A 12877-nucleotide genomic window follows, 5' to 3' on the forward strand; every position below is an offset into this window, starting at 1 on the left:
AGATCAGCAATTCATTTTGTAAATAAACATAAAACGTGATCCACCATGATTGGTATTAAGCAAGAGTAATACTTTCTATTGATGTGAAGGTCACCTCATAAGCTACTCTTATCCAATATGCTAATAAAAATCTTTTGAAAGCCAAAAAAATGCAAAAACTCTCGTCCCACACAAATATGAGGTTGATGGGTGTTGTCTTGTTGTTGGCGATCACAACACTCACTCTGATACAATCATCAATGGGGAATCATCAAAAAGCAAGTGGTGATATTTATTTTAAAACTGTACACATCATTCCGCACAGCCATTGGGATGTTGGTTGGTTGAAAACAAAGAAAGATTATTATGAACAAGAAGTGAGAAACATTATCGGATCGGTGATTAAAGCTTTGACCGAAAAGCCTGATAGAAAATTTATATTTGTAGAGATGAGTTTTATTAGTTATTGGTGGGAAGATTCTTCAGTGAGCAAGGAAGAGAAAAATCTTTTCATGAAATTCTTGAATGAAAAGAGGATTGAATTTGCATTGGCAGCTATGACAATGTCTGATGAAGCAGCTAATACCTACTCTTCTGTTATTCACACATTGACAAGAGGACACCAATATGTAATTGACACTTTTAATACCAAAGATCGTGATTTTATTCCTACTTCATCATTTAGAATTGATCCTTTTGGATCTACAACAACAATGACTCGTATTTATAGAGAATCTGGTTTGAGTGACACTGTTATTATGCGAATTCCACAAGGTAAACAAACGGAAATGAGAGATAATAAGCAAATGTCATTCTATTGGAATTTAGCTGATGGGTCTTCTGTGTATAGTAATATTATGGATTATCAATATTGTGTAAGAGCACTCTTCTTTGATGGAGAATCATCTATTTCATATGGCTCTGATGAAATTGTTGCAGATGAAATGCACAGAGAAATTTTGAAATACTCTTTGGGATTTAATCAATCTGATATTATGCTTCCTGGAGGTTGTGATTTCTCATTCCAAAATGCTCCAGAAAGATTTGCTAAAATCGAAAAAGGTATGAAGTATATCAATGACCATCCTGAAATCTATCCATATAAGGTTAAATTCTCACTCTTAAGTGAATATATGCAAGCTTCTAGACCTAAAAAATCTGGAGATGTTTATTCATACAATGCTGACTTTATGCCATATGCAGATGGTCCAAATGCATTCTGGACTGGTTATTATACATCTTATCCAATTTTGAAACAAGCCATCAGAACTGCTGAAAGCTTCTTTAGAGCTGCCAAAGCACTCTTTGCCATCAGTACACCATATGTCAAAGATGATCAAAGAAAAGGATTTATTGAACAAGGATTTAAACAATTAGATCAGTTGGCCGTCTCTATGGCTGATGTTACTCACCACGACGCTGTAACTGGTACCTCCAAATTAGAAGTTACCAAAGATTACATTGATTCATTGTCTGATGGTGTAAAGGAGGCTAAGCAAGCATTGACTCAATCATTAACTGCTCTTATTACCAGCAAGTTATCACAATCAGATATTGTATTGGAAGATTATCTGAATAAGTTGGTTTCAAACAGCTTCTCTTTTACAGAACTTATGCAAAAGTTCTCCTCCCTCATTAGTCAAAGAAAATACAGCTATTCCATTCCAATTGTACTTTTCAATAGTCTCTCATGGGACATTGAGAACCATGTAGAAACAATTGGTCCAGATGAAGCAGCTCCATTTTCCTCAATTATCAAACAAATATGCTTCTTTTCTATGGAAGGAACTAGATTGAAATCACAATACTCAAAATCTGTACTTGCTCCTGATGAATATGATTTGCATTTCGTCGTTCCAAAAATTCCAGCCCTTGGCTATACAACTGTTCTCATTAAGCCATGTGATACTATGGAGCAAGGAAGTATTAATGAAGAAATTATCAACATAGAAGACAAACCATACACTATTTCCAACTCAAAGACTAGTGTCACTTTCTGTAAGAAGAACAATATGGTCTCTCTTTGTTCAATTGAAAAAGAAGGAAATAAGTATGAAATCTCCCAAAAACTAATGACCTATACAGGAATTTCAGGCTACACCTTTGGAGTTAATCAACAAAAGAGCGGTGCCTACATCTTTGCTCCAAAGAGCCAAGAACCAACTCTTATTACTCCTACCTCTAGCTCTCTTCTCATTTCTAATTCAATCTCTAACAACATTTTCACACAAGTGGAACAAACTGTTGAAAAATATGTTAAACAAATAGTTAGACTTTATCAACCAGAAATTGCTCAAAAGCAAGGATATGATTTGGAATATATTTACTACTTTGATGATATTCCTGGTGATGACGAAATAATTACCAAGTTCGATGCTTCAGCATTTATTTCCTCTAAGGGCGTATTCTATTGTGATAAGAATGGTTTGGAAACAGTTAAATCAAATACCAAGAGCAAAGTTGAAGCAACTTATCTCCCAATTGTATTTAACTGTTTTATCAGAGATGAAGAAAAGAAGACTCAATTGACTCTCTTTGTTTCTGAAACTCATGGTGCTGCTAGTATGAAGAATGGTGAATTGGAAATTATGCTCCACAGAAGAACCCTCAGTGATGATGGTAGAGGTGTAGATCAACCAGTTAATGATGAATCTAATATTGCTATTAATATTAAGGTTAGAATTGATTCTACCTCAGCCGAACCTAATTTGAGAGGCATTCTTTATCCAAAGGTTGCTCTCACAATCAATTTCCCTCCATTCGTTGCGCCATTCCAAAAGTCTTTCTATACACCAATTAATAGAGATTTTGTGGATACTTTCTCTATGAGAAATTTGGTAACATCATTCTCCATTCTCGAGAAACCATTACCATCATCTATTCATGTTTCCAATATTGATATTGTTCTCAACAGAAAGAACCCATCAGCATCTGATGTTAAAGCTCTTGTTCAACTTCAAAGTTTGGACATCAACTCTGAGCAGGCTCAATTCAGTTTGACTGATTGCTTTAAGAAGGAATTTATTGATAAGAAGATTCGCTCAATGAATGAAACCAATCTTTCCACATCAAGAACCAGAGGCCCAATCCCAACCAATAGCAAGATTGAGCTTTCTCCTTTCAATTTCAGAACATTCCTTTTAAGACAAGGAAGACATGCACAGAAATTAATCTTCAAAGAACAAGATCAAGCCCTAGAATGGACTTTCACTGTTGGTTTAATGATTGGATGTATTTCAATGATTGCCCTCTTAGCAACTCTTGTTGTTTACTTTATCTATCACCAAGCCAAATACGCATACACAATGCTCGAAAATAAATAATTTATTGAACTACCTCTGATAGTTTATCTTTTTGCCTTCAAAAGACCTAAAGCTAAAACGCCCAACCCAAGTACACCTCCAATAGCTAAACTTGCACCTCCTGCCAGAGCAAGTCCTATCATTCCATCTCTTTCCACCTTCTTTTTCTTTCTTTTGATGAGGGACTTCAACCTAAGACCTTGTTCATTTTGATAATCAAAATCTAAAAGCTTTGCAACAGCTGATTCGGCCTTTGCATAATCCCTTAAAAAGAAAAATCCCAATGAAATCAAATATAAACAATCTCTCTTATAATGTGACGAATCATCAACCATAATTTCATTAAATATATCACTGTGATCTCTTAGGATTGATTCTAACAGTTTAATTCCTTTATGTATTAAAGCTTCATTTCCTGACTTGACATATAGAATAGCCAATGTGAAAGATGACTGTGCTCTCTCCTTTTCATTACTACTTGTCTCCAATAATTGTTCAGCTGATTCAATCATGTCACTTGTAATAAACTTTTGCTCTTCCTCCAATGATTTTTCCAGAAAATCCAAATATTCATCTTCGTCATTTCTATCCAATTTTCTAGCATGATGAGTTTCCATATTATTATCAACAATAGTTGTTGTATTCTTATTATAATCTACACTATTAAAATATTTATCATAACCATTAATAAGTGGTGATTGAATAGTTGGATCAATCAAATTATTATCATTTGATATGCTAGTTGTTTCGATTTGTAGTTGTGATGAAGAATTGTTATCCGAAGGTGCAACATCACTATCATGATCGGCAGTTGAAGCACCAATAGCACTAGTACTGATGGTACTGCTATCCAATTCTCTTTCTTCCTCTGATTTTGGTGGGCCAATGTAAACCATTTTTATTCTTGTTGTTTTTCTATTAATAATTTTCAAGTATTGATTGCTTTCTAATTGAGTTCTATGTTTTGTAAAATTATCAAAATTTGTAATTGGCTAATAATTAGTGTAGAGTAATTTAATAAATTAACAGTCAATTAGAAGGGTAATGATGTGGAATTTGTTTTTTTAATATTTGCATTGAATTTCATCATGATGATGATTTGAAAAAGTAATACGCCAATCAAATATTTACACAAATTAATATCAACTCCATATCTTGACAATACTCTAAATTCATCCGAGTCAATTAGACAACTTATTTCTTCATGAAGAGAAGAACCACATCATCACAACTGTCGGAGGGAAAAAAGTAAAAAATTTTCTTCATCAATAGGAAATAGAAAGAGAAAATAGCGCACATAGGCATTCTAGTATTGAAATGAATGTATTTTCAATATAATCCCTTCATTCTCATCATTGAATTTGCTATGAAGAGAAAGGTGACTTGCCTCTGGCGACAATAAAAAGCTTTGTAACAATTTGTTGTTGAAGAAAAAAAATGTCATCAAAGTCGAAGAAGGGTAGTAGTTCCGGAGAAGAAACACTTACTCGTATTGCTATCGTTAGCGAAGATCGATGCAAACCAAAGAAGTGTTCTCAAGAATGTAAAAAATCATGTCCTGTTGTTCGTATTGGTAAACTCTGTATTGAAGTTAAACCAACCGATAAAATTGCCTTCTTATCTGAAGAATTGTGTGTTGGTTGTGGTATTTGCGTCAAGAAGTGTCCATTTGAAGCTATTCAAATTATCAACTTGCCAAAGAACCTTGAAAAGGAAACCACTCACAGATATGGTCCAAACTCTTTCAAACTCCACAGATTGCCACTTCCACGTCCAGGACAAGTTCTTGGTTTAGTCGGAACCAATGGTATTGGTAAATCAACAGCTTTGAAGATTTTAGCTGGTAAGGAAAAGCCAAACTTGGGTCAATTTGCCAAGCCACCAGAATGGACAGAAATCTTGGCCTATTTCCGTGGAAGTGAATTACAATCATATTTTACTAAACTTTTGGAAGATAACTTGAAGACTACTATGAAGCCACAATACGTCGATCAAATTCCTCGTGCCGTCAAGGGTAAAGTTCTCCCTATGCTTAAGAGTAAGGATGAAAGAGAAGTTTTGCAAGATCAAATTGAAAAGCTTGATTTGGGAAGTGTTTTGGATAGAGAAATTGGTGACTTGTCTGGAGGTGAATTGCAACGTTTTGCTATTGCCATTGTCTGTGTTCGTAAAGCTGATGTTTACATGTTTGACGAACCATCATCATATTTGGATGTTAAACAAAGATTGCAAGCTGCTCAAGTTATTAGAGATCTTTTGAGTCACGACAACTATGTTATTGTCGTTGAACACGATTTGAGTATTTTGGATTATTTGAGTGACTTTATCTGTTGTTTATATGGTGTTCCTGGTGCTTATGGTGTTGTTACTATGCCTTTCTCTGTTAGAGAAGGTATTAACATTTTCTTGGCAGGTTTCGTTCCAACTGAAAACTTGCGTTTCAGAGAAGATGCTTTGAACTTCAAGGCCAGTGAAAATCTTGAAGAAATTGAAGAATCTGCCTCAAGAAAGACCTATTCTTATCCTGCTATGAAGAAGTCTTTCGGTAAGGCTTTCGAATTGAGCGTTTGCCCTGGTTCATTCTCTGCTTCTGAAATTGTTGTCTTGTTGGGTGAAAACGGTACTGGTAAAACTACTTTCATTAAGATGCTTGCTGGTAAGGAACAACCTGATGATCCTTCTGTCAATGTTCCTGAATTGAGTGTTTCATTCAAGCCTCAAACTATTGCTCCAAAGTATCCTGGTTCAGTTAAAGATTTATTGTTGACAAAGATTAGAGAAGCTTTCTCTCATCCTCAATTCAATGCTGATGTTTTGAAGCCAATGAGTATTGGTCACTTGATGGATCAAAGAGTTCAATTCTTGTCTGGTGGTGAATTGCAAAGAGTTGCCTTGGTTTTGGCTTTGGGTACTCCTGCTGATGTTTATTTGATTGATGAACCTAGTGCTTATTTGGATTCTGAACAACGTCTCCATGCTGCTAAGGTCATTAAGAGATTCATTCTCCACACCAAGAAGACTGCTTTCATTGTAGAACACGACTTTATCATGGCTACTTATCTTGCTGATAGAGTTATTGTCTATGAAGGTGTTCCTTCAGTTAAGGCTCTTGCCAACTCTCCACAAGCTTTGCTCAGTGGTATGAACAAGTTCTTAAAGTCACTCAACATTACTTTCCGTCGTGATCCAACCAACTATAGACCACGTATCAATAAGTTGAACTCTATGAAGGATAAGGAACAAAAAGAACAAGGAAATTATTTCTTCCTCGATGATGATGAAGATGAAGAAGAAAAGTCAAACAAGAAGAAGACTGAAAAGAAGAATACTGAAAAGAAGAAGTAAATTAATTCCCTAATACTAATACCCAAACCAATTCCCTCCCAAAATTTTGGTTCTCCCTCTTTAACAAATAGCTACTCTAGTAAACAATAATTATTTAATTCATATTCCAATTCTTTAAATCAATATTTCTGAACTACCTTATTCGAATCTAGATTAGGGATGTTGCTCTAACAAAAATTTGAATTGGTAATTTACAATAGTGGTGAACTTGTCTCTAAAAGGTTCTCAATAATTATTCAATTTCTTACCCCAGACCTCAATTTCTCTGCATAACCACAACAATAAAAAAATTAGCGAGAATTGAAGGTAGGTGTCAGCATAGAATGTTCCCATATTCATAACCATCCTACTGTAACTGAATTATATTATCATCACAAATGTTATTAAAATAATACCGTCACCAACTTCATCATACTATTTGGTGTTTATCTGTCAATACAATGAACGGAATATTTTAATGACCATTTTGGAATTATTGGATGAATTGATCACCATATAGATGGGTTATGATTTAAAACTTATTAGTTGTTCTGCCAGTGAATCAATTGCTGAGAATATTGCACAATATTTGGATGTCAAAATTTGTAAATCAAAGAAAGTCAAATTTGCTGATGGTATGTAAATATTCAAATAATCGGAATGAAATTATAATACAAGGATTCAATTATAGGTGAATGTTATGTACAAATCAATGAAAATGTTCGTGGAAGGTAAATTTCAAAGATAACATTTTGCTAATAATTATTTCAGTGATGCTTTTGTTGTTCAATCCATGTCTGATCCAGTTAATGATAATTTCATGGAAATGTTGTTGATGATTGATGCTTTGAAGAGATCTAGTGTGAATAGAATTAATGTTGTCATTACTTATTATGCATATGCAAGACAAGACAGAAAGACCAAATCAAGAGTTCCAATTAGTGCAGCTCTTCTTGCTAAATTAATTGAAGCAGCTGGTGCTGATCACGTAGTTTGTGTTGATTTGCATGCTGGACAAATTGAAGGATACTTTTCAATTCCAGTTGACAATGTCAGTGTTGGTCGTTCAGTTTTATCTGCATTGATTAGAAAAGTTCATGATTTGAGTCCAAAATTGACAATTGTTTCACCTGATGCTGCAGGTGGTAGTAGAGCTGATGTTCAATTGCAATATGTTACAAAGCATTATGAAAAATTTGGAGATGCTCAAATTGCTGTCATGAACAAGTGGAAGAAGGCTAAATCTGCAACCAACACTGATTGTTGGAATGATTTCAAACCAGCTAGCTCTGCACCAAATACTTTGCCAACTAAGGATGATAAGTTACCATGGCTTATGGAACTTGTCGGTGAAGTTAATGGAAGAGATTGTATCATTGTTGATGATATTGTGGATACAGCTGGTACTTTGTGCAGTGCTGCCAAGTGTTTGAAGGAACAAGGAGCCACCAGAGTTTTTGCCTGCGTAACTCACGGATTGTTGAATGGACCTGCTCTTCAAAGAATTAACGATTCCCCAGATTTGGATATGCTTATCATTTCCAATACTGTTAATCAATCTGAAGAAGTATTAAGCAGTTCCAAGATTATGGTTGTGGATGTAAGTGAGGTTTTGGGTGAAACCATTCGTCGTATCCATAATGATGAATCTTTGAATAACATTTTATTCCAGAAATAAACAACATATTTATTAAACAGAAGGATTGCAGAAGAAGTAGAATTGTTGAATCATGATAATATACTCGATATAACCAACTTGAAAAAGTAGTGTTAATATTAAATTTTGAATTGAAATAGCTCAACTTACCAAAAGATGCACCAATAAGCGGAATTCTCTTGAATATTGGTAAAAGGATTGACTTTAAGATTCTTTCCATTACAATTTCAAATAATGGTCCTCTGTACAAATAATGGGAAAGACTGCTTGTTCTTCTATTCAATTCCTCCTCAATTGTTGACCCAACTTCAGGTGGAACAGAAGGAGATTTTTCTTTAATATCTTTCTTTACAATTCTGATAGCTCTTCTTGTCAAATAAATAGATGCAAGCTCGATGATTAGAGACACAATAAATGGTATCCATGATTTAAATCCATACTTGGAAAGAAGGTAGGCTAGAATATTTTAGAATTTCCAATATTCAAACTAGTGTGAAAAACTTACAATAAACTACTGGCCTTAATGAATACAAGGTATCTGATATGTACATGAGAATTTTACCAAGTGAACCCTTCAATTCTTCAGTTTGTGGGGAAAGTAACATGAATTTATCTCCATCAATATTTAATCCTAATTGTTCTCCCAATTGAGACGTGGTTGGTACATCATCATTTCCACTCTTTAGCATTGCCATTAATTGATCAGATGAAGGAATTTGTCTTCCACTCCTCGAGCCAACCTTTGGTTTGGCTTGATTTTTATAATTATTTGCAAACTTTTCCATAGAAGCAGATTCCTTGTCAAATGGGGAATACTTTGGAACTACTGGAAGGAAAGATGCCATTGGAATATTACTGGCCTGTTCATCAGGTGGTAGGATGTTATAATTGAGGAAGAGTGGAGTGTTGGTTTTGGATTTAGAGGTTGCAAATAATTTAATGATTGCTCTATTTTGGTTAGTAATAGAATTTTGAAAACTTACTTGACAACTTCAGTCATAATTAACAAATTCCAATAATTCTTTTTACCATTCTCTCCATATGTTGATCTCTTTTTGAAAATAATTTCAACAAGTAGAATGAAACACTCGAGTAATCTTAAATATTGACCTGCTCTGTGATATGGTGAAAATCTATCATCTGATTGAATTCTCTTATTTTGCAACTTGTGCTTATCAGAGACGTAGTCTTGATACCATCCAATTACAGAAATCACAGTTGAAATCTTTTCAGTTTCATAAATATCATTCAAGAGTGACAAAGTTTCAGAACTTTCATTTTCAACGTCAACATCTGTTCTTGTTTTACTTCCCAGATACATTAAATTACCAAGACTTTTCATCATTTCAATTCTTCCCTTATTACTAATAATTAACTTTTCGAAAAAGTTCAAAATTTTAGATGGTACACTTGTCAATGTAAATTCAGAATCATTCTTGTCATTTTCCAATGATGCTTGTTCATTACTTCTATTTTCTTGAATTGTGGAATTTCTTTCATTTCCTCTTCTGACAGGTTCTTCCTCTTCAATTGTTAATTCCTCAAATCTTGGAGTTTTAACAGGCTTTTCATAAATTTTAGGTGTTGATGCTTGTGTAGTATTTGGTGTTTTTAAATCCTCTTCTTTAATTTCATCACTAACATTAGGCTTTTTCAATTCATCATCACTATTAATTTCCTCCTTTTCATCATCAATTGTAAATATATTTGTTGGTTCGCATTGTTCATCGTCATCAATCTCAACTCTATTAAATTGTTGTTCTTGCTCTCGTTGATTATCCACAATTACCAAAGGCTCTGATGATGAGGAAGGAAGAGTTTCATCTTTCTCCGAGGCTTTATCAAGGATATTTGTTATTGTATGTTGCATCAGTGAATTAGCATCATCATTACTATTATTATTAGCCTCTTGAAAATCATCATCATTAATTGTCAGTCCGACCGAGATGTGATGATCATCAGCAGTTGCCAAAAGATTTACTTTAATTTTCCTTTGAGTTGTTTGCGTTGACATTTTTTTCTCCTATTATTTTATTAAATACTGTAATTTTCCTATTTAAAATCATGTATTGGATATTATTACAAATTTATTTAAAATTATTATCTTGTTAATATAAAAGATTAAATACTATTGAATAAGAACAATAAGAGAAATCAATATTTAAAAAAAATGACTCAACAACCAATTCAATCTCGTCCTATTTTATATCTAGTAGGTGATTCCCTCACTGAATATTCAACAAAGCCTGAAGGTCTTCATTCCCGATTATTAAATTGGATGAACATTAAAGTAGATATTATTAATAGAGGTTATTCAGGCTGGAATACTGATTTGATGAGATTGGCCTTGGAAAAACATTTTGATCAGAGTTTCAATTTATCTAATTCGGAAGATTATAATATTTGTGTTTTTATTTGTTTGGGAGCTAATGATGCTTCTAGTGCTGAATTACCACTTCCTAGACAACATGTTCCATTGGAGAGATTTGGAGAGAATTTGAAAAAGATTATTGAAATGTTGAAGAGTGGATTGAAATGTAAAAAGTTGGATGTCTTGTTGTGCACTCCTCCACCGGTTAATACTCAACAATATGCTGAATTTGTGAAAAAGTCTTATAATATGGATGTACTTGTGAGAAGTAGGGAGTTGGTAGCTCCATATGCCGAAAGTGTTAGAAATATTGTGAAAGAGTCTGTATCAGATGATAAGTTTAAGGTTCATTTGGTGGATTTGTGGACACACGATTGGGAATCTGAAGAATGCTTTACGGATGGTTTACATTTCAATTCTAAGGGATATGAAATCATGTTCGAAAGTTTGAAACAAACAATTAAGAGCAGTGTTCCTAATTTCAACGGTGACTCAATGCCATTTTCTCATATGTATTGGAGAGATTATCTTGATTATTATTCTAAACAAGATTCACAATAATTCAAAATATTGATATTATAATGTGAGCATATCTTGCTAATTGATCATCCTTATTGAAACCAACAACTTGGAAGGATATTGACTTTACTAAACTCAAAAGATAATGTTACAATCTCATTCGTGTCGCAACCTTTTTCTGGATGATACATTCACCCGCTCATTAATTAGCAGCATTGACGTATCTTCATCCAAACATGGGATCACTATTCAGCGTGATAGCTTTTTATCCGTTCTCCAAAAACCTATGTTAAATTCTTATTGGTTATGCTCTCCTTGTGTTCTCCACCGTGATAGTGTCAAGAATTGAGAATGAATTGAATATTTATCTTTAAAAAAAATGACAAAGGGAGGTCAACTTGGATTTGCTTTGATATGTTTGTTTTCATTGTGTCTATTGTTGCATGTTGAGCATGTTTGGATGTCTCGTCCTAATTGTGCCTCAACAATCAGCACGACCAGTGCCAAAACAAGTGATTCATTTAAGAAGAACACTCTCCAAATGCATGCAACTGAAGAAGAAGATTTTGAAATGATGCATGCAGTTACTGTCTTGGGCAGAGGGGGTGGTCGTGGTGGCAGAGGTGGCAGAGGTGGCCGTAGTGGTCGTGGAGGTACGAGGAGGTAAGGGAGGTAGAGGTGGATCTGCAGGTCGTGGAGGTAGAGGAGGTAGAGGAGGTCGTGGAGGCAGAGGTGGAAAAGGTGGAAAAGGTGGACGTGGAGGTAAAGGTGGTAAAGGTCGTGGACGTGGTGGAAGAGCTGGAAAATCAGGTAAAGGTGCAAAAGGTTCTAAAGGAGCCAAATCATCTACTGCCAAGTCAACCAAAGCCAGCAAAGCCCAAGGAAGAAGATCTAAAACATCCGTTTCAGCTTCTCGTTTGGGAACAGCAACTGGATTCACCTCCATCTCCTCTATCAGTCAAGTTAAAGAGCAAAAGGAGACCAGTAGAACTGGAACTAAATCAGAATCAGGAGGTTTACGTTTCTCTAATGCTGCATTGTTGACAGCATTGAATTCTCCTGCACTATTTAATGGTATTCTTGGACCTACTTCATTGGATTTACCACAAGTTCAATTCACATCATATTCTAATACAACATGTGTTGCATGTCAAGTTGAATGTAAAAAGAAGTGGAATGGTTTGGGACATAGATCTCTCTTTACAACATGCAAACATGAATTTTTCTATTATGGATGTGAGAAGGCAACACCATGTTTGAGAACTAATAGTGCAACCACAAAAGAAACAGAATCGATGATTGCCATCTGTCTACACAGAAATGAATGCACATTGGAACCAAGTATTACTTTGGAATATTCTCAAAGATACAAGAATAGTGCTCTTTCAAAGATGATTGCAGATATTGCAACTTCCAATCAAGATCCAAGAAATTAAACTTGTTTTTTACTTGGAAATTGATTAATATTGTATTCTATTGTATGCAAAGTTATCAGATCAATTCATAAGATCAAATAAGATTCCAATAACACAGACGATATAGCAAGTGTTTCTCAGAAAGTAACGAAATGAAGAAACTTGATTGTTAAAAGGAATGAGTGAAGTTGCTGATTTCAATTTAGACGATTCGTTCTCTAGAAATGACTCTTCGAATATAATGAGACAGTGAACAAATCACTTTTCAAAAGAAACTTAACAGAAAAGAAATGGCTCAACACATCTGGCA

At 34.4% G+C, this 12877-nt stretch overlaps 8 protein-coding genes across 8 annotated transcripts; 5 read left to right on the forward strand and 3 right to left on the reverse strand.

The window, feature by feature from the left end:
- Nucleotides 1-239: 239 nt before the first annotated feature.
- On the forward strand, nt 240-2914 carry NAEGRDRAFT_49772 (uncharacterized protein; the record flags this gene model as incomplete). Its single annotated transcript, XM_002676169.1, has 2 exons — nt 240-2654; nt 2894-2914. 2 exons carry the CDS (start codon nt 240-242, stop codon nt 2912-2914), a joined length of 2436 nt encoding a protein of 811 aa, XP_002676215.1.
- Nucleotides 2915-3325: 411 nt separating this feature from the next.
- Nucleotides 3326-4177, reverse strand: NAEGRDRAFT_49773 (uncharacterized protein; the record flags this gene model as incomplete). Its single annotated transcript, XM_002676255.1, has 1 exon — nt 3326-4177. The coding sequence occupies one exon, from the start codon at nt 4175-4177 to the stop codon at nt 3326-3328; it is 852 nt and encodes a 283-aa protein (XP_002676301.1).
- Nucleotides 4178-4718: 541 nt separating this feature from the next.
- NAEGRDRAFT_68607 (uncharacterized protein) lies at nt 4719-6626 on the forward strand (the record flags this gene model as incomplete). Its single annotated transcript, XM_002676170.1, has 2 exons — nt 4719-4743; nt 5107-6626. The coding sequence occupies 2 exons, from the start codon at nt 4719-4721 to the stop codon at nt 6624-6626; spliced, it is 1545 nt and encodes a 514-aa protein (XP_002676216.1).
- A 499-nt stretch (nt 6627-7125) lies between these two features.
- Nucleotides 7126-8283, forward strand: NAEGRDRAFT_34278 (uncharacterized protein; the record flags this gene model as incomplete). The annotated part of the gene is made up of 4 exons (XM_002676171.1): nt 7126-7240; nt 7297-7336; nt 7377-7821; nt 7921-8283. The coding sequence occupies 4 exons, from the start codon at nt 7126-7128 to the stop codon at nt 8281-8283; spliced, it is 963 nt and encodes a 320-aa protein (XP_002676217.1).
- A 461-nt stretch (nt 8284-8744) lies between these two features.
- Nucleotides 8745-9107, reverse strand: NAEGRDRAFT_68609 (Peroxin 16 (Pex16), putative; the record flags this gene model as incomplete). Its single annotated transcript, XM_002676256.1, has 1 exon — nt 8745-9107. One exon carries the CDS (start codon nt 9105-9107, stop codon nt 8745-8747), a length of 363 nt encoding a protein of 120 aa, XP_002676302.1.
- A 134-nt stretch (nt 9108-9241) lies between these two features.
- NAEGRDRAFT_68610 (uncharacterized protein) lies at nt 9242-10276 on the reverse strand (the record flags this gene model as incomplete). The annotated part of the gene is made up of 1 exon (XM_002676257.1): nt 9242-10276. One exon carries the CDS (start codon nt 10274-10276, stop codon nt 9242-9244), a length of 1035 nt encoding a protein of 344 aa, XP_002676303.1.
- A 156-nt stretch (nt 10277-10432) lies between these two features.
- Nucleotides 10433-11194, forward strand: NAEGRDRAFT_68611 (uncharacterized protein; the record flags this gene model as incomplete). The annotated part of the gene is made up of 1 exon (XM_002676172.1): nt 10433-11194. One exon carries the CDS (start codon nt 10433-10435, stop codon nt 11192-11194), a length of 762 nt encoding a protein of 253 aa, XP_002676218.1.
- A 337-nt stretch (nt 11195-11531) lies between these two features.
- NAEGRDRAFT_68612 (uncharacterized protein) lies at nt 11532-12588 on the forward strand (the record flags this gene model as incomplete). Its single annotated transcript, XM_002676173.1, has 2 exons — nt 11532-11790; nt 11816-12588. 2 exons carry the CDS (start codon nt 11532-11534, stop codon nt 12586-12588), a joined length of 1032 nt encoding a protein of 343 aa, XP_002676219.1.
- Nucleotides 12589-12877: the final 289 nt, after the last annotated feature.

Source organism: Naegleria gruberi (assembly GCF_000004985.1).
Source record: "Naegleria gruberi genomic scaffold NAEGRscaffold_29, whole genome shotgun sequence".
NCBI classification, from domain to species: Eukaryota; Heterolobosea; class Eutetramitea; order Acrasida; family Naegleriidae; genus Naegleria; species Naegleria gruberi.